This window comes from Sceloporus undulatus, chromosome 2 (assembly GCF_019175285.1).
Source record: "Sceloporus undulatus isolate JIND9_A2432 ecotype Alabama chromosome 2, SceUnd_v1.1, whole genome shotgun sequence".
Classification (NCBI taxonomy): Eukaryota; Metazoa; Chordata; class Lepidosauria; order Squamata; family Phrynosomatidae; genus Sceloporus; species Sceloporus undulatus.
In genome coordinates this window covers 140,310,206-140,336,120 of record NC_056523.1, presented here as the reverse complement: position 1 = coordinate 140,336,120, position 25,915 = coordinate 140,310,206, and the positions used below count along the sequence as shown (strand labels likewise).

Below are 25,915 nucleotides of genomic sequence, written 5' to 3'. Positions count from 1 at the left end.
GTACAACCCTGAAGATGAGGTCCTTAAAGCACTTCCAGCTAAAGGAAATAGCTGGTCACATCTCTTTACTCTCAACAACCCAGAGATGATCATTTTGAGGGGACTGTACAGCCTCAGAGAATGGCAATGATAAATCCCCTCTGAAGAATCTTGCCAAGAAAACCATATGATAGGGATGACTTTAGGGTTGTCATAAGTCAAAAATGACTCAGAGACACACTACCACCACAGCTGATGGGGGGGGGGGTGTCACTGTGTGGTCAGAATTCCAACCTAGACAATGACTGAAAAAATGGAAACCCACTGGGTCACCTTGGACAAGTCACACACTCTCAGCCCTGGAAAACCCTGTGATACATTTGCTTAGGCTCGCCATAAGTCAGAAACAACTTGAAGGAACACAACAAAACCAACAGAACAACATATAGCTGGTACTAGTGTCAAAATGAATTTGTTAAGGGCAAGTAATACCAGCCTAAATACATTTCCTTCACTGATGGAATAAACCCATGTGGTAGATAACAGGGTTGTAATGACCATCATATATCTTGACAGCTCTTACTCTCCCAAGCCCTGCTATCTTTCTTTTGTTGTGGGAAAGGGAATAGTTTGGAGCTATATTTCTGATAATATCTCCATACTATCAGCCTTTTTTATACACTTTCCATTTAGTGTTTCCATTCACATGACTTTTGCTGCCAATTCAAAAAGCAAGATAAAATGCACTCTTTCAGGTTCATTGTTGGATTTTTTTACTCCTGCTTACTTTCCTCTTTCGTTTTTCTTAACCTTTCAAGCTATTACTTCTTGACAATTTCTGTACCCTATTCACCTGACTGTGCTTTACCTGTGATCTCTGATCAATCATCTAATTCAGTGGTCCCCTAACTGTGCCCTTTAACAGATTCTGCACTTCAGCTCCCAGAAGTCTCAGCCATGTTGGCCAATAGTCTGGGATTCTGAGAGCTGAAGTCCAAAATCCTTTAAAGAGCACAGTTTGCTGACCATAGATCTAGTTATTCTATATTTGTAACTATCAACACTAATTGTCCATCTCTAACTGAACACTCAACTTTCTTATGCAAAGGATTATCCGTCCAGCATTTCAAACAGATTCTGGGCATCCTCTGTCTTTAGAGCAAGTCAAAACTACATTTGTTTTTGTTGTCGTTGGTTACTGTTAGCAGTGTTGAAAAACATCTCCCTTTTTTAAAATTATAGCACTGGATATTCCACATTGCCTTCTCATCTTCCAGTTCTCTGTTGACTTTACTTGTCCTACTTACATCCACAAAGAGACAAATATGATCTATTAAGATGTCCAATACCTAGAGTGTCACAACTCATTAGGTATGAGCCTATCATTAGCATTAGGTATGAGTGTTGTTGTTTATATGCTAAAGCAGTAGCACCTGTGTCCAAGATGCAGACATGAGCAGAACAGGAGAACCCTTGAGGCTTGCAGAGGTACACAAGATCAGTAGGAGGAAATCCTAAAGGCCAATGATCTGAACAGAGAAAGCCCCTAATCCTGCCTTGCATGGGTTGCTGGTGCCTAAAGGAAGGCAGAACCCCTCAAAACAGCCCAAAGAGAACTAAGCAGGCTCAGAGGAGGTGCGTGGTGTGATGGTGCTGTAAAAGAACAGTTGAGAGAGAAAACAGAATGGGAGTATTGTAGAGAACAGTATGGATGGCTGATTGGAACAGTGAATAGAAGCCCTCCACACTGCAACATTTTATTCATGACTGTTGACATTTGCTCATACCTAGAAAAGCAGATGGTGAGACGGTCCCATTGCTCCTGGCTACCATGACACTGATCCCTGTCTCCACAAAGGGTACAGAGAAGTCTACGATTTGAGAGCGCTCCTCATTGATGGTAAGGGATCCAATGGCCATGTCTGCTCGCTTGTAGTACACCTTGAGTTTTGAGAAACAGAAAGAGAAAGAGACATAACAAATCCTTACACACACACACACACACACACACAAAACCAGCTCCACACAATAAAGCACAATGTTTCACTCAGGTAGATTCCTTCCCTGTCTCTTGTTGCATCTTGGAGATCGATACCAGATAGGTAGTGCCAGCAGTTGCCTTTTCCCAGGGGTGCACAGCAGAAGCACTGAGGGAAGGTTTGAGCATCTGCCACCTTTGAACATCCTATTTCTCCAGTGCTTTCCTTCCTATGTGGCAGCTGCATCCCTGGCCTTTTGCCTCTTGCTGTCACTGCCTCACTAGCATAGCACACCAACAGGAATCAGGTGAGTAATGTTTCTTGAATTACTTGGACTTATTTCTGAGTAAGCATGCACCAGCACTTTGAAGGGGCCTATTCACATGAAAAACCCAGATAAAATATGTTGCCACTCTCTATTTCACACTTTGATTTCACTTTATAACACGTTGATTCCATTTTATTTGGTAGTTTTGGCTCAGTCCTTTGATATCCTGGGATTTGTAGCTTTGTGAGGTATTTAAAATTCTCTGCCAGAAATCTGTAAAGATTCACCAAACTACAAATCCCAGGATTCCTTAGGATGCAGTCATGGCAGCTAAACTGGCTGCTCCTAGGTTCTGGAACTCCCTTCCTAGGGAGTCAAGGATAATCCTTCCTCACTGTCCTTTCATCCAGTCAAAGGCATTTTTAATTCCAACTGTTCTTTTTTTTTCTTCCAGAACTGAAGATTAAAGGAAACACTTTTAAGAGTGTGTTGTATTACACTAATTGTACTTTTTAAATAATTGCTTTTTAATAGTTTAAATGTATGGTTTTCATTGTTTTTAGTGTAGTAGTAGTAGTAGTAGTAGTAGTAATGTATCAAATTGCTATAACTGTGTAGTATGCAAAAGAGCTTAGTCTCAGCTCAAGTGTGAACTCTCTTCTTTGGCCAATCTTCTTTCAAGTAGTACCTCTTTGACCTCTTTCAATGAACAAAGGCAATCCCAAGCTCAAATACCTTTTTTGCTACTTGAACTGTAGCCCAAATGATGCTGTTCCATGCCTAGTGCCAAACATTTGAGAATGTTTTGCTATACCAGAGACCAACTCTTGTCTCTATCTATCTGCTATACTCCACTCCCCCCCATTGGCACAGCTGAGAGTCAATCCTCAGCTGAAGAAATTCCATAACCTGAATGTTTTGAGGGATGGAAAAGGGCTTGGTTGCATCAAAGGACCACTTCAACTTTCCCAAAAGCAAAGAGGAAATGGCTTAAGAATTTGACCAATACTGCTCAGGAAAAAAATGTTTCTGATGCTTGTCCAATTCACTGTCATGTCCTGACTTTTCAGAAGCCTTAGCGCTTCCTCTGTTGTGGAAAAATTTAATAGCTGGAATCCTGAAGCAAAAATAATTCTCATATTTGTGAGTGGGGGAAATATAGGGCTATATATCTAATAATACCCTTTGCTTGATTTCTGCCCAGCTCTGCCTTTTCTTTTCCTCTTACGGATACTTAGCCGAATTTGCCAACACACAACACAGGCAGGCCACTTAGTGCTGCTCTGCTGACTCACAGTGACTTGAAATACATCAGAGGCAGCCAATTCAGATGGATTTATGACTTCTTGTAAGGCTGTTGCAAAGTGGCTGGAGCACACTAAAGCTGAATTTGCTGTAATGTCTCAATATTTCTATTCCATTCCTAACAGCTCTGATAAAACTGTCTTCTCTACTCCCTGGTTATAGATGTCTGCCTGCATCAATTGAGAGACACAAGTTCTAATAGATGCAATGGGATTATTACCAGGGTCAAACTACCTGGTTTGGTAGCCTTCAAGGATTAAACTAACCAGGGTGTTTTTGCACTACACAGTTATAGCACTATAATTCTACTTTAATTGCCATGACAATATCTTATGGAATCCTGGGATTTGTAGTTTAAGGAGGGGCATTTAGAATTCTCAGCCAGAGAGCGCTTGTGGCACCTTTGACCATACTAGAAACCCCAAAATTCCATAGGAAGTTGCCATAGCAGTAAAGTGGAATCATAGTGCTTTGACTGTGTAGTGCAAAAGATCCTCAGCTCTAAATCCCAGAGTCTGCCACTTCCTCCAGATGTACCAGCTCCCTGGAAAAGTTCCAAAAATATGGGGTCCTTTTGTGAACATGTGTAAGCTATTCTATGATCATAAATAAATAAAATATTTTATTTATATAAATTAAAATAAAATAAAAATTACAAAGTACAATAGGTAGTAGCACAAAAATCTTCAAATGTGAACCCATTTGCACCCAGCCAACTTCAATGTGAGCATAACAGCCTGTTCATAATGTATTTTACTCAGTAAAACAAGCAATCTACAAAACATGGGTATTAATGGAAGTTTTGGGAGATTCATAAAGTGACTGGACAAAGTTCTCCCCCTTTTCTGTTTCAGTACGGGCGCCCTATTTAGTGAGAGGCCTGCAGGAAATACACCAGTTGAACCAATTATGATCCAGCCCTGGTCCCACATCTGGACTCTCTTGAACACTGGGTGACCTATCTATTCCTCACATTATGCAAATGGCATGTAGTATTCTAAGAGACTTTGATGTTTGGGATCTCTATCCCCTTACCTCTCCAATCATGCCATTCCAGAAACCGTCCACTATTTTCCCATGCTTCCCATTTGTCACAAGGTAGAGATCATAGGAGAACTTGACAGTCTTGGCTAGCTTCTTTAGGATATCAATGCAAAAGCCTTTGCAGCAGAGTTTAGTATAGGGGTCCATAGGTCCATCCCCACTGAAAGAAATATATTAAACACATAGATCAAAACTGATTTAGTCCTTTCCTTTTCTTGCTATGGTCATGCCAAGGCCACAACCTTTTAGATAAAAGAAGGGGGACATAATAAACGTTATAAATAAATAAACAAATATCTCTCTATCTCTTGAAACATTTAAGTACCAAAACATTCTGAACCAAAGTCTTGCTACTCAAAGCAACACTATAGCTATTGCCTCCATTGCTCTGCTTCAGAGGAGTTGTAACTCAAACGCCAGATGGACTTGGCAGCCTCAGGTACCTACAGTCTGCAGTGCTGCTGTCTTCATAAAAGCACAATAACAGAGAATGAGAAAGAGATTAGCATGGCACTGAATAATGGCACATCTCCCAATCAGAGGATGCAATGTATTGTAAAATGAGCTGTATAACTTAATCAGTGGCAATAAAGGTTGACGTTCCCACCTTTGTTACCTCATGAGCTGATCTTTCTATGTGATGGCCATTACAGAAGACAGTTACACAGACATAAATGCTCACACACCCTCCAGCTGTCAACATGTACTTATTTCTGTTATTGCACCCTAAGCAGTTGTGAAGTTCTGGAGCAGGGTGTTTGTGGGGAGGCGGGTTAAGGGAATGGAGAAAAGGAGGAGAGCAAGAGTGAATGATGAAAAAAAAGAGCTCTACAAGCTTCTAGCTTCTGGGAGAACTGATGCAAATGGAAGAGTGGAGGCAATGTCTCATAAGTCACAAGAAACTGACTAAGCAAAGGGGTAACCACTGCAGTAAAGACAGTGTCTTGGTCTTATATTACCCAGCAATTGGTGATCATTGCTAAACTTCAGGAAAGATTCTCTGCTTACCACTAAGTGAATGGCTAATGGGGGGCAGGATCACTTTCAAAGAGTAAGTTGGAAGAAGAGGACATTCCTCCAAGGAATAGAGGAAATATTCACACTTCCTCCTGGTACAGGAAAAGCACTGTGTGCAGTCCTGTAAGAAATCTCTGATGTCCCACCTTGAAATGAGACTTCCTTAAAATTTTGCATGGCTTGACATTCATAATGACATCTACAGTCTCAACTATTTCTGAGCCATTCCACAGGAATTTTAACATGTCTCTAGTTTGTGCTATGCTAATTTCCCAGAATCATGTTCTTGTTTCCTCTCTGTTCAAAACATTTGTGGAACATGTGGGGGATGGAGTCACGAATCTGATTAAAAGACTGTAGAGACGAGCGTTATAAACCGGCCTCAGGGCAGAATGAGCGCCTGGTGTCCACACAATGCATGCCCCGATGCTGCTCTGATGCTCCTGTTATGCCATGCGCCTGACCACATGACAGGCAGTATCACGGCACTCCTTTGGCACTGTGTCCAGATGATGCAGCACCAAAAGGAGTGCCAGAAGGTGCCGCCATGGCAGCAAAGGAGCCCTTTACATGGCATAAAAAAGAGCTGCTTTTTTGCAGCTTCTTTTTGCACCACAGAAATGCCATATCAGGGCCAAAGTATGTAGTGGCCCCGATCCAGCACTGAAAGGGGCAGCTGCAGGCTACCCCTTAGGGGCGGTGTGTTCAGCCCCTAATTTTGCAGTTAGGCAGAATTAGATTACGGCTTCAGTATGAATGTAGAACAGGGCCCCAGTACCTTTAATAGTATTTTAAAACTAAGATGTAGTGTATGTTGTGCCATATGAAACAAAATAACATCTTCCCCCTCATGCACCTTTCAGCTGCTGAATCTCCCTCCTAGCACAGCCATTTCCTAGCTGGTGAAGAGCTGGGTGGTGATGACACAGAATCATCCTGTTAGATCACTATAGTCACTATAGTTGGACACATAGCACTGACATCATTCTTCAGTATTTGTGTGTCCAGCTATGAGACACTTCTCTGCTGGTCTTTCTCTGGTAGCCTGTTCCACTCAGGTGTTGTAAATAGCACCTAGAAGAGCCTTTCAGAATTCCTGGAAGGAATTCTTGTAACAACTGAGTGCTTTCTGCCAGTTCTCAACCGGTATTGATTTTAGAAGAAGAAAGTAACTGTTCCCTCAGCCAGCAGGTTGGCTGATGATACAACCTTGATCGGAGAACTGCAGAGGTTAGCAAGAGACAGGTGATTAATAGCAATGGGCCAACTTTTCAGGTTGGGTCCCAACAGGGTTTGTGGTGGCCAGCCTTACTGCCCTGATCACTTTTCCAGCTAGCTGCCTCTCAGGAGCAGTCATAGCCTTGAAATCTGCAGGCTGGGTTGCCACACATAGCCTGCCCTGACAATATAACTGATGAACCAGTTCACCAAGCAGCCAGCTAGGAAACACTGCACTTATAAAACTTTTCATGGTGTTAGGAGTTCCAACTGTACATGCAAGCCAGAGGCATTGTACCGAGGGTAGCAGCCTTGGAATAAAGCTGAGCTGCCAGTGTTGAAACAGTACTCTGCTTCCAACCCCCAGAAAGTGGCCTTTTCTGCTGGCACACTTACTTCTCTAGGGGTTGCCACCATTTTCTTGGGGTAGGGCTGTTCTACCTTTGACCGATTCAAAGAAAAAGTCAATGAATGAATATTTTCCCAGCATGCAGATACAGTGACAGGAAAAGATGCACTTAACTGAATGTCCTCCTGTCTTGCAACTGTGATCTCCAAGATTCAGCTAGCTAGAAATCACTGGTTTGTTAAAGCTAACTACCTTTCTCTTTGGCAGTACAACATTTTCCTTGATAATCAGCAGTACAAAACTGAAAATCTCCATTGACTGGTAATTGTTTCCCTCAATCAAAGTAACTCCCACTTCTGATACACTTTGAGAAAGGAACAAATGGCATTTCAAACTAACCACTATGATACCATGATCCAGCAGCCATCATAGTTGTATAAAGTTGTTAATGTAACGAAGGTGAAAATGTTCAGATTTAGCAATGGTTGCAGAAGCCTAAATTGGCTACAGCTGGAGTCCAGAGCAGCAGCCGGATGCTCAAGGTCAGCTGAGCTGAACTAAATGTAAATATGCTATGTCTTCAGTCTGAAGAGGGATTGGTGTCTATGGTGCATAGCAACTTGTATAGGAAGAGGCTGGGCTTAGTGGTCGCCTCATGGTAATTCTGTATATAAGCAAAATGTTGTGCTGTGGGATTGTGGGAGTTTGAGATAGTGTGGTGTGTCGGTTGGTAAGAGATTTTGTATCGTGGTGATTAGCTCGTGTTATTTGAAACAAAGCAATAAAGCTCTCTTAGGAATGAACTGCTGGAGAATGATTCTTTGATCTAGCAGCTGTTTCTCCAGGCATTCTTCCAAGCAAGCCAAACGCTTGTGTTTGGAGCTTTGCTCTGTTCCTGTGTTGGAGAGATAGCCGATGTCTTCATCCATCAGCTACCAGACTGGAATCACAAGAATATCACAGGCAAGGTTCATCACCCAAATATCAACAAAAGTTTATACAAATTCAATTGATTGTGTGATCTAAATTAAATTATGTCTATTTAGATTCATTTTTCTTCCAACTTCTAATGTGTTTTTAGCATGAATGAATCCTTCAGGTGTTGTCTTTCAGATTCTTGTTCCCTTCCCAGCCCAAGACACAAGTACATGTACAGCGCTGTGCAAATTTACAGTGCTTTATAAATATAATAATAATAATATTGAATCACATACTCACTAGCAATAGAGAGAGAGAGAGATGGAGAGAAATGTGATATAAAAAGAGGACTCACAACAGCAGCATCTGCCAACCTGGTCTCTTCCAGATGTAGTGGACTACTGTTGCCCATCTTTCCCAACTAGCACTGTCCATGTTAGATGGGGTGATGGGGACTGTAAGACAACATGTCCAGAGTATGCCAGATTAAAAGTATACCAGATTGCCAGTTGTGGACCTTCATGCCCATCCTTTGAAATGAGAAAGTTAGCAAAATGTCCCACACTGATGCTTCTTTTCTTCTCGTTCCTCCCATTCAACATGCATCCTACTGTAGGGGGCACAACAAGTTTGGTCCTCTTACTTTACATAGACTCTAATAGAAAGGGCACCTCTTCTCCCCATTCCAGATGTCCTCATAAAGTCAGAAGATTGTACCTGTTATGAGGCACTATCCTCACCATTGTAGTGCTGATGGAATGTGCAGTTCAACAACATCTGGACGGCCACAATAGTCCACCCAAATTTACTTCCTGGCCAGGTCAGCATACAATCCTGGCATTACTTGAGCCAGTCAACTTGTAACTAGATTGTTTTAAGTGCAAACATCCAGTCCAAGTACTAGAGTGAACAACACCTGAAAGACTCATTGAAGTTTGTAGCTTATTCTTCAGCAGTGGGACTCCCAGTAAAGGAGACACTGGTAGACAACTGTAGGAAATGTCACCAGTGTAAAAACGACTGAGTCTGTTTGCCCCGTAAGCTATGGAGCCATCCTCAGTCACAGCCCAACTGCTGAACTCACGGTAAAGATTACCTATCATCCCTTTGTCTGAATTCTGGGAAAATGAGGATATGAGGGGTCCATTCACACTACACAATTATAGCACTGTTGTTTCACTTTAACTGAGAAGGCTCCATCCTATGGAAGACTGGAATTTGCAGTTAGGAAGGGTTTTTTAAAATTCTCAGCCAAGGAGCTCTTCTGGTAACTCTGATGAAACTACAAACTGCACAATTTTGGAGGATGGAGCCATGACAGTTAAAGTGCAATAATAGCACTACAACTATATAGTGTGAATGAGCTCCAGATCTCCACTTCTCATCCTGTTAGATCATAAAACGATAGATGTAAATTGTGCCTGCCTGTCTGCCTTATTTTGCCTTTTCTGTGAAGAAAAAGAAGGCATATAGATATACTGTACCAGTTAAAACATAATAGCCTGTAAGATGCACATATTTTTCATGGGGAAGACAACAGATACTGGAGAATGTATAAAGGTTTACTCGAAAGCCAGCCAGGGGAGAAATTGTATTGTTTTATAGTTCAAGTAAACCAACTCTGAACATGAATAAAGTTATATGCCTTTTCTAAGTTTGCTCCAGAAGTTCCTTCAGTTATCCCATCTCTGAATTCCATTTCCTTTCCCACTTCCCCCTCCTTTACCTTTCAGTGTGGTTAGGCTGCTTCCGGCAGGGGACAGTATTACGGACACACACGCCTGTGGTTGGGTCTGTGTTCTCCACAATCACAAAAGGTCTTTCCTCCAGAGTGGCAACTGTGAGGTGGCGATTGTCTGCCATGGGCTGCAGGAAGGATCCATAGCGTGGCCACACAGGGTATTTCATGTGGATGATCCCCTTCTCCCATTTTCCTACCTGTGCAAGAGCAGACAGTGCAGGAGATCACATAAGAGGAGTGCCCTCGGCAAGTCCCCTACCTTTCTCATACAGACTGTGAAACATGCCATGTTAAATTGTACATAGTCAAACAGAACATTTTTATCAAATGAAATAGGGAAGGAAGCCAGAGAGCCTAATGTCTTTATTACTTTATGGTTCGAAGACAAACAGTACCATGAAATGGGCCAAGAAAACAAAAGGAAGCAAATAAGATTGCAAGCCAGGATTGCGAGCTGATGGCAACCCTTGCCCTTTCTAGACAAAAACATCTACAACCTCCCAGCAGTTATAACCTAGAACAATTCACTAGACAATTTGACGATAATGATAGGCCAACGGGCAATGGAGGGCAGTAAACATTCAGCCTATTTTGTCTGGACACAGAAGACAGATGTTTTATTTCTTTCCCCCTGACTGAATGCAGATCATTTTTGGACATTTATTCCTGCTGCAGGGAACTATACGAGATAACACTTATTATTTTGGAAACAGATTTGGTGATATTCACTTTAAATGTGTTGGATTTTTAAAAGTCCTAGTGGAAATTGGCTAGATAGGATATTTATTTACAGAGACTAAACATAAACTGGATCATAACCTGCAGGCAGAAGGGATTTGGATTTAAAATAGAGAAAGTGGGGAGTGGTTTCCTTTTGCCTGGTAACATTTGCCCAGTTCCATTAACTAGGTGGAATACAACCTAGCCTACTGCTCACCCCAGGTCTCCTGCTCCCCATCTGCCATCTCATTTGTAACCCTGTTATTTAGGCATTGCAGCCAACATCTGAGTAATGTACTCACCAGCAAGCTTGGGGGCTAGTATTTGAATTGCTTCCCTGGAGAAACCAAACCTTATTCCTTGTCATATGCAAGAGCAAAAAGATTATCTTCATACTTATTAAAATTACTATTCCATTTAACTTTACACTGAAAAGAAAAAAATGTTCTACCCTTTTAGAATTCTTTATTCCCCCCCCCCCACCTCTGTTGCATCAGAAATCAATATTGGAGTATGCCTAATAAGCAATAGTTAAAGCTTGTGTTTTACTATACCAACATTGCAAATATAAAATAAATTAATACAATAAAATATAATGAATCACTATAGTACAGTGGTGTTTTATTCCATAGCATGCACAAAATTAATATTGGTTCTGATTTTTTTAAATATTTATTTTTTTAAAAAAAGAAGAATACAAACTACAAGTAAAAAACAAATAAGTGCAAAACAATCATACATAACTAACGACAAAACCTAATGACCACATACAGACCTACAGCCACTTAAATCCACAATTAATAGACTACCTAACAAATAATAAACAATAAAAACAAAATTACAAATATACACATGATAAGAGATATCGTAAATTGTCCTATTCCATCACTTCCAATAATGTTACATTAATTATATTTTTAAAAATATTTTAAAGATTACAGTGGACCTTTGGTATCTGCTGGGGTTTGGTTCCAGGACCCTCTGAGAATACCAAAATCTGTGGATGTTCAAGTACCATTATATAAAATGGCATAAAAAAATAGTGTCCCTTATATAAAATGGCAAAATCAAGGCTTGCTTTGGGGGGAGGTGGTGATGGTGGAATATTTTCAAGCTGTGGCTGATTGAATCCGTGGATATGGAGGGCCAATTGTGTTACTGTTTTATTAAAATTATGTGTTGGTTTTCTTTTTATTTGTTCTGATCAAACTGGGGTCCTGATGGAACAAGAGCACTTAACATGAGAGAAGTTACAAAAATTTGAATTTTCCTGTTCAAAAATATGAATCTTGGGGTTCACAAAGCTCATCTAAAATACAAGATGACAATTATATCTACCCTGCAACACACACACCTTGGATTTTAATCATAGTGAGAAGAAATATGTGAAAAACCAATAACTAAAGATAAGGGCCAAGATCTTATTTGATGCTGGCACAATGTATAGCTTTGCCAACATATTTATATACTAGTGGTCCTGAGAATATTGGCTGCTTATTTCCCAGCTGGGCAACTGCAGCTGTACAGGGCCAGAATACATTCCACAGTCAGCCAATGGTCAGCAGCAGAGCTATGCCCTGACACTAGCTGGCTGCCACCTTTGTTGTTGCTGTTGCTGTTGTTGTATGCCTTCAAGTCATTTCTGACCTATGACGATCCAAAGGCAAACCTATCCTGAGGTTTTCTTGGTAAGATTTGTTCAGAAGAGGTTCACCATTGTCTTCCCCTGAGGCTGAGAACATGTGACTTGCCCAAAGTCACCCAGTTGGTTTCATAACTGAATTGGTAATCGAACCCCGGTCTCCAGAGTCATAGACCAACACTCAAACCACTATGCCACACTGGCTCTCAGCTGCCAGTGTGCAGTTGGAAAAATACAGTATACAAGGAGATAATTAATACCTCCTTGTACGACATTTAAAAAAGTATTCATACTAACATATGAGTATGGCACCACCCTATGGAATCCTCAGATTTGCAGCTGAGGGAAAGGCTTTTACAATTCCCAGCCAGAGAGTTCCTCTAGTGCCTCTGACCAAACTACAAACCTCAACTACAAATCCCAACATTCCACAGCCATGGCAATTAAAGTGGAATCATAGTGCTATAACTGGGTAGTGTGAATGGGCTGCAGGTCAGCCTCCTTGAAGACAATGTTCTGTTACCAGGGCCTTGCCACTCAGAAGGCTCTTTCCTCTAACACTATCCACTCTAATCTATGATAACACAGACCCTCAAATTAAGTTCACTAAAGATGAGCTGAGCATACAAGTAAGTTCATATGGCATATGATCCATCAATTAAAATTTCTTAGGAACCTTGTGACATTTTTACATAGTTTGAATTGAATTACTCAGAATTAAGTTTGGCTACCAGACTTTTTGCACCAGTGAAACAGGAATATTGTTATCTGTAATCAGGTTTTCTCATGAATTTTCAAAACCAGTTCTGAACTGTCCAAAGTTTGTGGCAATTAACTGCTAAATTCAAATGTTGGTTTTCAAATTGCTCTTGTTCTTGTCCATAATGGGACTCAGAAAAAGCACATCAAAGCATGATCAAGAGGGGAAATGTTAATTATTGTTTTATAAGTCTATTCCCCCCCCCCCCTTTATGTTAGCATCTCTCCCTATCTCTGAATTCATGCAATACTGAGGAGTTTATCCTATTAACGTATAAGCCAGTTTACCTCCTCTGGTTTGAATTCAGGATCCGGGATGCCCCTGGATATTATCATACCCAAATCGCCACCTATCTAGCCAGGATGACACCGCATCCCAGGTCGAAGCCTTGCTCAGTTGGCCAATTTTTGAAGACGGAAGCTCCCCAACTTTGAAAAAGTGCTGGCTGAGCGAGGCTTTGACCTGGGATACGTCCGGGTGGCAGCATCACAGCTAAATAAGTTGTGATTTAGGTACGATAACATCCAGGGGCATCCTGGATCCTTAATTCAAGATGGAAGAGGTAAGAGCTTATTTGTTAATGGGATAAGTTCCTGAGAGAGGTTGCCAGAAAAGTATATTCTGACACTGCAGATGCAGTCATATTTTTGTCTGTACATAACATTCTATTTTTAAGCCCTAACAGAAGAACTGACAGAATAATAGCAATCATTGTTATGATACATAGGAGAGCATTTTCACAACCCAAGACAATCATATCATAAAGAGGAAGTGTCAGTGAAAAGCATTTACATAAACAACATGGCATACTTAATTAACACCAGTATTATTCCACTAATAGCATTTATCTCCTCCAGAATACTTATGGCAGTCTTCCAAACAGAATGGAAAACCAACCAGAACTATTTAGCAACACATAGTTATGAGATAGGATAATTATATTCACACCCAGGGCTTCCAAGAGAAATTTTTGCAAGACAAAGCAAAACTGTTTTTGGACTGGGGTGGGGGCTAGTCGCAAAATTGAGGATTTGAGGTCCTCAATTAAGTCTTTTCAATAAAGATAATGGAATGATATGAATTTAAAGTTGTAGTTTTTCTTTCTTTGTAGAAAAATATGGTTATGATAAAATATGAACAAAATAGACAGCTTTGGGTATGTGATTAGGAAAGCATAATTGAACATGATGGCTAATCTTAGGCTATCTGAATATGACCACTAGTAAATTTTTGTAAGTGGTTTATTTCCTGTGCACCAGAATAACTAGATAACAAAATACTTTATACTTCATACAAACTAACAATAAGCCTAATCAGCTAAAGAAATGAACTTCCCTGGCTTTTTTTAATCTGCTGAATTTCTAATACTATCAATATCCTTTTCTCTGACAAAGCCTGATTCAATACTCAGCCTTGCTAAATCAACAAGCCAAATTTCTGATATGCTAGACTTTGAGTGTGAGTCACACATACCAACAACAATACTAGCACTGTTTAGCTGTCACAAGCAAAAACCTATTTTCCTCCCTGAGTTTTTGCCACTTGTGAAGACAGAAAATAATTATTCTGCAATAGTGAAGTAACTGGGGGTACAGAGGAATGCAAGTGCTATCCTCTAATTATTCATAGTATTAATGGACTCTATCATAGTCCATTAATGGACTCTATCACAGCAGTTGGGAGCCAAAATATTCTAACATGATCAGGTGAATGTCACAACCCAAAGGCCAACAACTTCCAGAATGTTCTGTCACAGCTGGGCACATGCTGCGGTTCAATATGGGACCATTCCTAAGAGGGAAAAGCCAAGCAAGAAAGAATGAATGCCATTTTCCCCACAGGAGATGATGCTAAGAGCAGGAGGCCAGCCCAAGACATTTTGTCACCTGAGGCTGAACAGCAAATGATGCCCCTTCTAGCATCCACAAGGCTCTATCCCCATGTAAAGCTAATTATGTAGCATGAAGTTGCTCCTCTACCTTTTATTTCTTCACAAGTAATTAATGTCTGTAAGGTCACTACCTAGATTGGAACCAATGTTTGAAGGGAGATTTAAACATTCAGCCACCCAATATTCTCCCAATATTCACAAATTAGGGGGAAAGAAACACTGTTGCCAAAGAAGGGATCTTTTTTTAAATTCCCACCTGGGACAGGTGAATACCAGGGGCTCTATTATATTCCATAATTATAGCAGCATGACTCTAACCGCCCTCACTGCCTCCTATGGAATCCTGGGATTGGAAGCACCAGGGGAGCTCTTTGATTGAGAATCTAAGGAGTTTATCACACAGGAGGAATTTCTCTTAATTTCAAATGAAAAGAAAGTGGGGCCAGAATGCATTAACGTGAATTTGCTAGTTCAGTGAATTTACAGTACGTGAATTCGAATTGTGTTCGAACGGACTTCCCATTGCCCGAAAATAGCTTGCCATTGCCCGAAATTGCGTGTGATCACCTCTCACGCAATAACGTGAAACCCCATGATTACGTTCGGACTGACTTCCCACTGCCCGAAATTGCATGTGGTAGTTTATCACGCAATAACATTAAACCCCTGATTGCGTTCAGATTGCCATCGGATTATACTTCCAATTTCCCTTGTCTGATAACGTCCTAAGTGTCCCTCCTTCAATGGAGAAACACAGGACGTAGCCAGGGCAGTTGAAGTGGAATCATAATAGTATAATACAATGTAGTGTGGAAGGGCACCAGGACAGGAGCAGGTGAGAAGGGTTAAATTTCTATTCCCCCTATGCACTCATCAGTGCCTGATACACTTGTGTAAGAAGTAGATGGTCAGCTGTCAAGATGAGTAATATTGAGACTTCATCAAGTTATTTTGCACTTAAGCCAGGAAAATAAACATGCTCCTCCTCAGCTCCTTGACAGTAAAAAAAGCAACAAAAATATGCCAATATGCTGCTCTTTCATGACATAGAAAATCAGTTGTGTGAAGTGACAGCTTTCCTCTGTTTCATAGAAGACAATGACCTTGAGAAGTATGGGCTTGGCAGAAGAAAAAGACTACAGAATAGTGATGTATATTAGTCTGGAAATTACATTCAATCCTTGTGGCAGGGTATCTAAACAACTAAAAACAAGACAGCGCTTTACCATTTCCCCTTTATCACTCTAGGGTTGACAGACTGAAAACTAGAGAGAGTTCCTGTTTCTTTATGGTTATACAGAAGATGACATTTCACCAAGAGAAGCTCGTTATGCAACCAGATAATGAGCAATGCCTGCCAAAATTTTGTCTACCACACAGCCATTAAAGTCACAGGAGCCTCTCCACTTTTCACTCTGGCAACCCTAATTTGGGGCATTTTGAAAAGGCTTCACCATACACTTGTGCATTACCACAGGATCTCAATAGTTTTAGCATTAGTTTTCATTTAGAATTCACCCAACAAGATTTCTCCCCATGATGCCCCCAGTTTGTTTTCTACATTTGAAGAATGTTTTTATTGACATGGCTTCAAATTTGCCTCTGGGAACTTCATGTCAAATACATAATTTGCTTAAGACCATTTGCCTTCTTATCGTGTGTCTGTTTTTATTTTTTAAATTCAGTTCCATGTGAGTGAAAGGAAACTACAAAGTAATCTTGCACAAACAAGGACATCTTGGTGCACTCATCCAACTGAGCTATGTGCCCCGTAGCATGTGATACATTACCAAAGCATCGCAAATTAAATAAATTAGTTGTATAACACTGAATAAATGAATCCAAAATTTCATTTCATGGTGCTTCAATTTGTTTATGAAATCAAATTAAATTGCCATGCAGATTTGAAGAAAGCTTCATATTCCATTTGGAATCATCCAGTTTAAGCCATCCCCACAATGGCAGGGGGAAGAAGCGCCACTGACAAAGGACAACAGGAAAGGACAAAGGAGGGGGGCTCAATCATGCCATTTTTTCAGCTTAAAACAAGGGTGAGAAGTTGCACCTCTCAACAGCCCTCATCAGCATAGCTAATAAGTAAGGAGTGGTGTGTGATACAGTAGTGGTTCGAAGATCAACACTATACTGATTCCAGCTGAATAGTATTTCTGCCTGAAGCAAAAGACAAGAAGGCAATTCACCAACACAAATTCCACATACAGAAACCAACTGGCCTAGCAGCTGACTCTTGCTTCCAAGTGTTAATGCATCAGAATCCTCTCTTACACCTATGGGGAGTAGGCTAGTTTTGGGATCCCAGATGAGGCAATGAGACATAGAGAGGTCCCCAGGAGAGTCCCTCCTTCGGAATGGCTGGAGAGACTCAGAAGGAATGTCTAGTATCTCTTGCTTGGGGTAGTTGCCTCATTCCACCCCGTATAAGGGCAGAATAAGGCTATATGCTTTCCATCCTTCCTCCTTCTCCCCTCATGCATCCATGATAGCTATCTATTTAGACCACCAGGAAACCTTAGCACCAGGGAGTCCTGGGTGTGTACGGTGGAAGACCCATCTACAAAATGAGGTAGCTGTATTTCATAGCAGCTGTGCCTGCACTCACATGCACAAACAAATGCATACACACACACATGGAGAGGGAGAGATAGAGAAAGAGAAAGGCCCTCACCATCTCCCAGAGCCGATGCCGATTCAGTGTAATTACCACCATGGTGGGTCTCACCAAGTAGCCGCCTTCATTGAAGGACAAATCTCTGTCTTCCCAGGTCACATTGAGCAAATGCCTGTTGAGAGTAAGCGAAAACTGCTTTGAGCTGCTGGAAGGAAAGTGGAGAGTGTTAGGTTCTCGGTTTTCTCCATGTAACATCTTAATTTCTGCTGCCTCTGCTACCAAGAGTTCTGCCCATCTTGATCTTTCAACAACCATCCGGGCTTCATAGTTTCAAGCCAAGACTGTTTATGTCTGTCTTATCTAAAGTACATTCCACCAGGGATAGTGAGTTTTGACAGGTTTGCAGCCAATTCCTCCCTTTACTGCTTTTGTGCAACACCAAAACTGAGTGACAGAAGTATGGTAAGCATATTCTAACATTATGTAAATACAATGTTGATTTGGTTGTTTATATATGTTTTGTATTTCTGGTCTGTGACCATAATAAATTGATTCATTCATCCTACAATTAGTTCATGTTCTGGTCTTTGCTACTCCAGAGAGTAGAAGATGAAACAATGACTCAAGTTACAGGGGGAAAAAGGTTCCACCTAAACATTAGGAAGAACCTTTTCTTTACTGAAAGAGCTGTTCAACAGTGGAGTCGACTGCCTCGGAGGGTAGTAGACTCTCTATCTTTGGAGGTTTTTAAACAGAAGTTGGATGGCCATCTTTAGTTGTGTATTTACTTAAGTTGTATATTCTTGCATGGCAGAGTGTTGAGCTAGATAGCTCTTTTGTTTCCATTCAACTCTTAAGATTTAAAAGTTGTTTGTCAAAAGCATACATTTTTTCTTAAAATGAGGAACAAAGGGAACATGTGACTGGTTTGCAAGAAGAATCATACTTTCAAGAGGACTTCAGGAATGTAATTCTTCTTTTCAACAGAGTACTTGGCCTTATCTACACTGGCCAGGATAATCTAGGGGCAGCCTGGAATATCCTAGACCCACAGCTGCCCCGTCCCACTCTCATTAGCTTGGCCTCTGTCCCCACAGCAGCTGGCTGCACGGGTGTCCTGTTGGGCCACCTGGTGCACCCACCACCACTGCCATGGGTCTCTCACTTCTGAGGTCAGAACAAGGCAGCCAGCAATGATCACATAATGGGTGCCTTGTTCTGACCTTAGAATGAGCAACTGGTGGTAGCTGCAGATGTGCCAAGTGGCCCAAAAGGACACCTGAGCAGACAACAACTTCAAAATGGAAATGGAGGGCTCTGGATCTTCCTGGAAGATCTGGATCAACAGTTAATAATAAAATAATAAAATTTATTTTTACCCCGCCCTTCCAAATAGATCAGGGCGGCTTACAAAAGTGCATCAAGTGCACGCAGATACAATTAAAAACAGTAAACAACAGTCACAGAAAACTAAAAACAGGAATAAAAGCCCCGTCGCCCTTCCTCATGGCCACGGAAGAGGAGGGGAGGCCCACAGGATCTTAGTCGGGGAATGCCTGCTTAAATAGGAAGGTCTTAAGATCCTTCCTAAATTGGGCCAGGGTGGTAGATGAGCGGAGCTCAATGGGCAGCGTGTTCCACAGTTAAGATATTTTACTCCGTTTTAATCCTGTTACATCTCGGTTCTGATATAGGATGTGCTGGATGTTGTCTGGACTGCCCACACCATACTGGGGTTTGGGCAGTGTGCCATCCAAACAAGACAATGCCAGAACAGGGGGGAACAGCCCTTTTGCCCATGCAGACAAGGCTCATGCTAAAACAAAAAAGTCAGGTTTTGTACCACTGTCACTCCATCAAATTCCACAGAGGGAAGCTACATGAAGTCTACACCTTGTTTACTACACCTTGCTATAAGCTAAAACCAGTGTTTTCCTCAAATGATAGGAACACTAATAATGAAATAAAGTATTTAATGAACCATAGTTGCTATTCTAGCTGATATCCCATTTGTGCTGTCAAAAAAGCACAGAGACAAGAGCTCTGACCTCAGGTGAATTGTAGATGCTTCACTAGAGCAGCATATTTTGATCTCCTTGTTCAACAGACGTTTGCCAGATTTTGTGGATTCTGCCTATTTCAGTCTTTTGTTGCCACTGTTATCTAGTTTAGATTGCAAGTGTACCCGAGTAGGACCTGGGTTATTATATGTTCAGCCAGTTTTTTAAAGACATGTAAGAGACTAAGACACGCATACATTGACAAGAGATTCAAGCCACACATGTTGTGTGTTCTCTGAGGCTATCTTTTAATGTATGGGCATCTATAAACATAGCAGCAAACTGAAAGCTGTAACTAGAGTTATTTAGCTGGATGCTCCATCACTGCCCCATTCTCTTCATGGGGAATGAGGCTCTCTGGAGCCACTGACCTCAGAAGGGACATTGGAGTTTCTTAATGACAGCAAGACTAGGGCTGGATAATTTTGAAACTTTTTGGTCCTTTTAGCCCATTTTTATACACCGACATACCCACATACATATATTCACTACTACAAAGGCCACTTGAAAATTCATACGCATTCACCTGCCTCTACTTTTGTATACATTTATCCAGTCACATGGGGGAGGGGGTCATACAAATTTGTTTTCCCTAATATATGCAACTTTGTATGCCTTTTTCAGTAAAGAGAACAACACTGCAAAATTCAGAAATGAGCAGTAACTAAAGAATAATAATCTAATGGGACATGTATTACTTCAGAAACTGCAATTTAAGTTGGTACATATTAAAATGTGAAACTGAAGCCCTCTTCTGGCCAGCCATTAAGGTCAACCTGGGGGCGGGGCATTGCATCACTTCCAGATGACACATGCCCTGACTCCACCCCCAGGATGCCATGACACTGTACACTGCTCCACATGGTGTGTGGCGTCATGGCACTCCTCCAGCTATGCATCCATATGATGTGGCAATGCAGCTATGAAACCCATTTGAGGGTTTGCAGCTCCTTTTTGCACCCTCAAAAGGCCAAATTGGGGCCATGGCATGAGGTTGCCCCAATCCAGTGCGAAAAGGGGCAGTCTGTAGAGCCCCAACCTCAATTCTTTTCCATTACTAAGCAAGTGGTGGCCATGTTTCACAGTGTTTCTACATCTCATTTAGATATCTTTCTAGGTTCTGAGTAAATGTTATATTACTTTAAAATATTCTATGTGCATTTGTGTTGGAAAACATACAAAGATGTACTGCAATTAGATCCATTGAATTGTTGTAACTTTTTTACCATATTGTTGATAAATTTCCTCCACTATCTCTTGTGAAAGACTAGGAGCTTATCCTCATATTACTGTTACTAGGAAAGGGAACAGTATATATGTCAATGTTTGGAGGTGACTGAAGCAGTCTAATCTGAAGCTAAAACATAGTAATAATTAAATGGTTAAATGTTGGAGATAGGAACAGAAATTATCGGCATTTAATAGTTAATATTTGTAATTGTAAATACTGAGGCAATTAAAAATGTGTCAAAGCCCCTATGGAAATTTAACATCGTAAAGGCATAAACAGGGGCCTTCCAGATGCTGTTGAACTGCAGCTTCCATCACTCTTTACCATTGGCTAGGATTGATGACAATTACAGTCTAACAAACATCTGAAGGGCCACAAAGGGACTATCCCTGGTATGACTGCATGCAAAAACAAGGGAAGAGATGGAAAACCTATTTTAGGTTAAAGTCCTATGCCTCTAGGGGCTAAATCAGTGCTTCTCAATTATTTTCTGTCATGCCCCCCCAGGAAGAAGAAAACATTTCGCGCCCCCCACGCGACTGTAAATAGTATCGTTTGTCTATAAAATTGTTATAAGTACACCTCTGCATAACAGAGCCTCGCGCCCCCCTTTACGAAGCCTCGCGCGCCCCCTGGGGGGCCCGCCCCACTATTTGAGAAAGGCTGGGCTAAATGATGGTATGGCTTTCCCTATCTGCCTATTAAGGGAAAGGTCCACTGACAATCCATCCATGCAAGCCTCCTCCATTTGAGCACAGAAGTCTCTGCTTGCATTGTTGCACCACCATCAAGTGTAATGGCAAAAGGAGGGGGCATGCCAGAGACACATCAGTGGGCAATTTGTGGAGGCTTTGGCCTGACAGATCTAAATTCCTTCCAGGACACCTTACTGATGGAGGTGGTACACTTAACCTTGGAGCCGTCATACCTATTTTCATTCCAACCAGCTCACTGCCTTCTTCTACTAGGGCAACATGAATCCAGCAGGGTATAGGAATCAGACAGAAGCATCCCCTCTCCACCTTTTGGATTATTGTGCCTGCTACTGAAAAGATCTAACCAAAATTATAGAATCACAGAATCATAGAGCTGGAAGAGACCCAAGGGCCATCCAGTGCAACCCCCTGATACACAGGAAGACACAATCAAAGCAATACATTGGCGGGTTACAGACCGCCATAAAGTACGCGCTCCGCGTGTACTAGGGTTAGAAAGGGCCGTATTAGGGTTAGGAAGGGTCTTACCTTCCTCATGGCCCTTCTTCCTAGTACGCACGGAGCGCGTCCTTAATGGCAGTGCCCATCCACATGGGTGCCGCATAGCGTCCAGACATGTCGCAGCGGAAGTGACGCCGCGAGGGCCGCTTCGCCCCTCGTGGCGCCACTTCTGCATTTTGAAAAGGAGCGCCATTTCAGCGCTCCTTTTTCGCTGCGCCGGGAAGCCTCGCGGTCTGGCCGCTGGGGCTTCCCTCCGCAGCAAATGGTGGCGGCGGGAAAACGGCTGCTTGAGGGCTGTCTGTAACCCGCCATTGGTACACCATAAGAAGTAATATTAAGAATGCAGCTCACTTCATATGACCTCTGAATTAAAAACAGAATGTATAGGGCAAGACAAAGCAGTCCATACCAGTACATGGTTTAATGGACCACTAACTTCCTATTTCCCAGACAACAAAGTGCAGTGCATTTTCATGGGTTATTATAATTTGTTTTTCAAGTCTCTTAATCCTGCCCCACCACCATCTAGTTTACAGATTGTAAACCGCTTAGAGAGTGCTGAATTCACTATTAAGCTGTTTTGAAATTTAAATGCTATTGCTATTGCTCTCTGCCACCATCCAATCCATTTTCTCACCCATTCTTACTGATAGCAAAGCCTTTACCAAGGAGGAAATGATCTTCAGACTGCTCCTCCATTGGTAGTCCAATTTATTTGTAGAAGATTAATATTCACAGAATGCTTTGAGGATTGAGAAAGTAACCATGAGAATTACATCCTAGATTTAAAAAAGACCAATGTTAAAACTGCTCCTCAATTATGGAGTGTCACACACCAGAAGTGTTCATTAAAATCTGAGAATTAAAAATGTTTCACTCAGCTAACTTCTTCATACTTTTAAGCATTGCCACCCCTCTGAGTTGTAATGTTTCTGCCTTTCCCTTTCTCTCACTCCTCACTGCTACATGGGGTTGCAAGGTTGAATTCAGGGCTCCTGTATTCGTAAAAGATCCTGGATCAAAAAGAGGTAATACACTGGTACCTCGGGTTACGAAATTAATTCGTTCCGCCGCGCCGTTCGTAACCCGATACATTTTGCAACCCGAAAAAGGCTTTCCGCTAGCGCTGGAAAGCCGCTAGCCACGCTTTCAGTTTGAATTTCGCGCCGAAAAAATTTCGTAACCCGAAAAAAACATCGTATCCCGGAACAGTTTTTTCCAATCTAACTTTTTCGTATCCCGGAAATTTCGTAACGCGATCAATTCGTATCCCGGGGTACCAGTGTATAAGATCCAATCAGGCAGAACTATGATACATCTTTTCCCTCACCTCCAAAATTCACCTTTGAGGTGCCGCAACTACACACACCCCATTTACCGACTGATGGAAACATGAGAGAAGGTGCAGAGAAGACTCCAGCTCCATTCCTATAGCTAGAGATACAGCAATAATGACCTCCAAAGCTATATATCCAACTACAGGAACAGAAATTATTATCTGCACCTTGTCTCTCTGCCAGCCAGTAAATGGTCATGTCCGGGGGAACAAGAGTTGGAGGAAGGAACTAAAATGGCCATGTTAGGAGAGTGAAGGAAGAAACATGACATAGTTCTGCCCAACAGAGCTTTAGAGTAACAAATCAAGCTAGAGGCAGGGACGTAGCCAGGATTTTAGGAAGGGGGGGTCCAGATTAAGTGCCACCATTATAATGAGGCTTGGGCGTGGCAGAGCAGCAGCACATGCCATTCATTTTTTTTATTGGAAGGAGAGGTCCGGACCCCACGGACCCCCCCCCCCCCCCCCGGCTACGTCCCTGCTATAGGAGCCCCATCCCAAAATCAACCTGGCAACCCTACAGCTACACTAGAGTCCACAAGGTCCAATCTGCAATGAGTACGAATGAGAGGAAGAACCAAGAAACAGGGGATGCGGCAGAGGAGCAATAACTGGATTCCAGGGATTGTGTTGTAACTGAGAGAGTAAGTAGGAGATCTAGATGGTCTCTTCTGGCTACAGGATTTTACCTGAGGTAACCTTCACATAAAATAAATGAAAGAAATAAGCAAGCTTGGGAAACTTGCTTTTTTGGACTAGAACTCCCATAATCCCCCAGCCAAGAACAAGTTATGGAAATAATGCACTGCCTAATCATGTGAGAACCACTATGTGTTAACGTGTGAACTGAGTGCATGATTTTTGTTTCATTACTTATTCATCACAAAGTGTGCTCCTTAATGTTATGGACAATTCTGGCTCACCACAGAATGTTTTTGTAGTGAACACATGCCAGAATAAATACATGTTGCTACCTCACATTTTACAAAATCTAGCAGTGCAGTAGAGTAAAATTTTCAGGGCTGAATACTGTTTGTGTGAAAAGAGGGATTTCAGGGAGCCCCATGTACTATCCCAAATTGTCCCTTTTTTGGAACTGTTCATTTTTTGCTCCCCTTCTTGTCAGAGGTTACAGTGTTATTCCCCCCCCCCTTCTCTAGTGCTTCAACTCTCATAGAATATAATCCCAATCAATAAGAATTCATGTAGTTTGATGATGTCATGGTGCCATGTGGCCCATCCAATCTGGCAATGTGGTGAGATCATTGAGGGCACATGATGCCCTCGTATTGCCTTCACTCTGTGTGTGGATAGGTAACACAGCCCTATTGCCAAGGCAAGCTATACCCTTCATCCTCATCTTCACAAGAGATGAATAAACCCACTTTCATCAGCCAAAGAGATACATTAATGCATTTCTTCCTCATTCATGGGGCAACACTTTCACCCCTTTTACAGCATCCCATAAATTGACAAAATGCAATGCTACATTTGTTGAGAAAGGGTCCATATTTTCTGAACTATCATTAGAATTTGTCTATGAGTGGGTTTTACCCACACATGGGATGAGGGAGAAGGACTGATAAGAATATTTACTAGCTCAGGCCACTTGATGTAACAACAGGTCACCACTTTATTTTGAGCATGTGTGAATATTGTTGCCATTCAACCTGGTCAGTCTTTATACACTGCTTTATAAATGCAGACATCATCATTGATGTTCCCCAAAGCCACTTTCTATTCAGCCTGGCACTGTTAAATAGCTAGTGTGGTTGTTATTGCTCATATGCACTTCTTCCTTCTTCCTTCCTTCCCCTCCCTTTTCTTTCTTTATTTTCTCCCAGTTTCAACATTTAGATTATAGTCTTCTCAGAACAGAGACTTGGCTGTTTTTCATTATGTTTTTTGGTAGAATATCAATTGTGATGTCTGTATATATAAAGCAGACTGACTAGGATGAATGGCACAAATCTCCACACATGCTCACACAGCAGTGGCCTGTTGTTAAATCAGGTGGTCTAGTCTAGTAAGTATTGTTATCAATTCTATTCCTACTCCCCCACCCCAAGGGTAAAGAAACCCACCTGGACACAATTTCTGATGATTCTTCAGAAAATATCAGCTCTTTCACACTACCCAATTGTACTGAGCCCTCCACATTAGCTGGATTTAGAGTGGAGGACCCCCAACGAAAGTCAAAAAACCACAAATAAAAAAACCCTACCTTTTTTAAACAAAGAGAACACCTCTGTAGGAATCTCTTAAGTCCTCCAGTGCAATTGTATGGTCAACATCCACTGGATTCTGTCTTGAGCACAGAATTGCACTGGAGGACCTACAAATGCCTAGAGAAATGTTTTTTCCAGGAATTGGTAGTTCCTCCATTGCGACTCTATGGTGAGATTCTGGCAGTCAGAATTTCTAGAGAGAACATATTACTCAAATCATGAATAATCAAATCTACAAAAGTCAAAGCTACAAATGGGGAGTACTGACTGTATAGCAATCTGATTACACTTTAACTGCCATAGCAGCATCCTATAGAATCTTTCTGGAGATTATAGTTTGATCAGAGGCACCAGAGGAGCTGTCTGTCTGAGTCTTCAAAATG

At 41.6% G+C, this 25,915-nt stretch overlaps 1 protein-coding gene across 1 annotated transcript in view; it reads right to left on the bottom strand.

Moving 5' to 3' along the window:
- The window catches only part of GRIN2C (glutamate ionotropic receptor NMDA type subunit 2C), a 67,566-nt gene that overhangs the window by 29,373 nt on the left and 12,278 nt on the right, over positions 1–25,915 (bottom strand). Inside the window, exons 3-6 of the mRNA XM_042447556.1 lie at positions 17,518–17,632; positions 9,804–10,015; positions 4,567–4,735; positions 1,767–1,920 (exon numbers count right to left, since the gene is read on the bottom strand). Coding sequence (XP_042303490.1) covers positions 1,767–1,920; positions 4,567–4,735; positions 9,804–10,015; positions 17,518–17,632 — 650 coding nt within the window. The remainder of the gene's footprint in view (positions 1–1,766; positions 1,921–4,566; positions 4,736–9,803; positions 10,016–17,517; positions 17,633–25,915) is intronic.